The sequence below is a fragment of the Mandrillus leucophaeus genome, unplaced genomic scaffold (assembly GCF_000951045.1).
Source record: "Mandrillus leucophaeus isolate KB7577 unplaced genomic scaffold, Mleu.le_1.0 Scaffold1689, whole genome shotgun sequence".
Classification (NCBI taxonomy): Eukaryota; Metazoa; Chordata; class Mammalia; order Primates; family Cercopithecidae; genus Mandrillus; species Mandrillus leucophaeus.
In genome coordinates this window covers 25,696-28,579 of record NW_012101686.1, presented here as the reverse complement: position 1 = coordinate 28,579, position 2,884 = coordinate 25,696, and the positions used below count along the sequence as shown (strand labels likewise).

Genomic DNA, 2,884 nt, shown 5'->3' with positions numbered 1-2,884 from the left:
ATTCTCCTGCCTCAGCCTCCTGAGTAGCTGGGATTACAGGCACACACTACCACGCCCAGCTAATCTTTTGTATTTTTAGTAGAGACGGGGTTTCATCGTGTTAGCCAGGATAGTCTCGATCTCCTAACATCATGATCTGCCCACCTCGGCCTCCCAGATAGCTGGGATTACAGGTGTGAGCCACTACGCCTGGCCCTTTTTTCTTTTTTTTAATAGAGATGGAGTTTCACTATGTTGCCCAGGCTGGTCTTGAACTCCTGGTGTCAAGCAGCCCTCCCACCTCAGCCTCCCAAAGTGCTGTGATTACAGGCGCCAGCCGTTGCCCCCAGCCTCCACACTCTTAAAGAACCAGAAAACCAGTGGTCCTCCCTTCTCAAGAAAACAGGACTTGGCCAGGTGCAATGTAATTCCAGTATTTTGGGAGGCCAAGGTGAGAGGATCACTTAAGCTCGGGAGTTCGAGACCAGCCTGGGAAACACAGCAAGACTCCATCTCTACAAAGAAAAAAAAGAGGCTGGGTGCAATGGCCCACCCCTGTAATCCCACACTTTGGGAGGCCGAGGCGGATGGATCACAAGGTCAGGAGATCAAGACCATCCTGGCCAGTGCGGTGAAACCCCATCTCTACTAAAAATACAAAAATGGCCAGGCACGGTGGCTCACAGCTCTAATTCCAGCACTTTGGGAGGCCGAGGCAGGCGAATCACAAGGTCAAGAGATCGAGACCATCCTGGCCAATGTGGTGAAAAAAATTAGCCTGGCGTGGTGGCACACACCCGTAGTCCCAGCTGCTTGGGAGGCTGATGCAGGAGAATCACTTGAACCCGGGAGGTGGAGGTTGCAGTGAGCTGAGACTGCGCCACTGCACTCCAGCCTGGGTGACAGAGCGAGACTCCGTCTGAACAACAACAAAAAAATACAAAAATTAGCTGGGTTTGGTTGTGCTTGCCTGTAATCCCAGCTACTTGGGAGTCTAAGGCATGAGAATCACTTGAACCCGGGAGGCGGAGCTTGCAGTGAGCCGAGATTGGGCCACTGCACTCCAGCCTGGGTGACAGAACGAGACTCCGTCTCAAAAAAAAAAACAAAAAAAAACCCCCACTGGGCTGAAGAATTAGACTTGTTGGTCCTGGGAGAGGAAGGGCAGTGGAACATAAAATGTTAAATCTTTAAAGGAGGAGAGGGTCTTCATAGGACTGTGAGTGTGTATGGGAGGCTGCAAGCTCCTGGATCCCTGAAGGAGACCTATAGCTTCCTCAGCCTTCTGGAGGTAGGGGCATGGTTCTGAGCGGGGAGGGCCTGGGGCCTGGTCTCCTGGATCTGAGGGAGGAGGGAGGTGGGGTCTGGACTCGTGGGTCTGAGGGAGGAGGGTCAGGGGCCTGGACTCCTGGGTCTGAGGAAGGAAGGGGTGGGGCCTGGACTCCTGGTCTGAGGGAGGAGGGGCTGGGAGCCTGGACTTCTGGGTCTGAGGGAGGAGGGGCTGGAGCCCCGGACTCCTGGATCTGGGGTCAGTGGGCACTGGGGACCTGGACTCGTAGGTCCTGACTCCCAGCCTCCTCCTCAGGAGCGCCTGGACCATGCTGCTGAGCGCCTACTGGCACAGCCTCCACCCAGGATTCTACCTGAGCTTCCTGATCATCCCTCTGTGCCTGGCTGCTGAGGGCCGGCTGGTGTCAGCCTTGCGGGGGCGGCTAAGCCCAGGGGGCAAGAAGGCCTGGGACTGGGTGCACTGGTTCCTGAAGATGTGCACCTATGACTACATGTGCATGGGCTTCGTGCTGCTCTCCTTGGCCAATGCGCTTCGGTACTGGGCCTCCTTCTACTTCTGTATCCACTTCCTGACCCTGGCAGCCCTGGGGCTGGGGCTGGTTTTGGGTGGAGGCAGCCCCAGCCGGCGGAAGGCAGCATCCCATCCCACCAGCCTTGCCCCGGAGAAGCTCCGGGAGGAGTAAGCTCCATGACGCTCCGTCTGCCAGCTGGTCCCGGGAATTCTGTGAACCAGGCCGCTGTCTCTTCCCTAGAAAGAGTCCTTACCTTGGAGAGGGTCCTGGAGAGAATTTCCTTTTCCCCAGCTAAATACTCTGCCTGCAACTGAAGCAGACCTGGGGGTGTCCTCCCTGCCCTCCGCCCAGGGACCACCTCCACTCCTACAAAATCAAAGTTTTGTCCAGACAAGAGTGTCCTGGGCCCCTGCTCCAGCCTCTGGGTATCCAGAGAGCACTGCACTTCCCCAAAACGGAAGGGGCCCCTGGGCAGTGGGTTTTGGACAAATTCCCTTTCTTTGCATCCACAATGTGGGGTCAGAGCTTGGGGGCAGGTCCTGGGAGTAGGAAGCCTCTTCCTTGTGTCTTTCGCTCCACTTTTAGCTCATGGCACCGATATTGCAGACTTGGAAGGAAGCATAAGCTTCCCATTTCACAAAGGGGAAACTGAGGTGCAGATGCGTGGGCCAGGGGACGGCCGTCCCATAGCTTCCATCTGAGCCACCTCGGGGCCCCAACGCTCCTGGCACCCTCTTCTCATCCCTTGGCCTATGACAAGTCACCATGTGTAAATCTTTCCCAATAAAGTGTTGCACAAAGGCATTGTGTCTGTGCAGGTATCTGGGTGATAAACGGCAGGAAGGACTTAGGCCACAAAGTCCCGGGTGAGGTACAGCTGCCCAGCCCAGGAACCAAACTGTCAGGCCTGGGGCACCAGAGGGACTTCAGCTCCCAGGAGACCTTTCGCATCAGTGGCCCTGAGAAACTACAGGAAGTGTACCTTACTCCCTCTGGGTCACCTACTGCCCAGGTACACACCTGCCCCTGGCCCCTCCCTTACCTGGGGCAGTGTTTGCCTGGTGGCCACTAGAAACAGCCCAGCCTGGGGCCATGGAAGAAAA

General features: G+C 56.4%; 1 protein-coding gene across 1 annotated transcript in view; it reads left to right on the top strand.

The window, feature by feature from the left end:
* Positions 1 to 2,585, top strand: part of LOC105537085 (lysophospholipid acyltransferase 7-like) — a 20,305-nt gene extending 17,720 nt beyond the window's left edge. The window contains 1 exon segment of the mRNA XM_011976557.1: positions 1,565 to 2,585. Coding sequence (XP_011831947.1) covers positions 1,565 to 1,952 — 388 coding nt within the window. The 3' untranslated portion in view covers positions 1,953 to 2,585.
* The last annotated feature ends 299 nt before the right edge of the window (positions 2,586 to 2,884 follow it).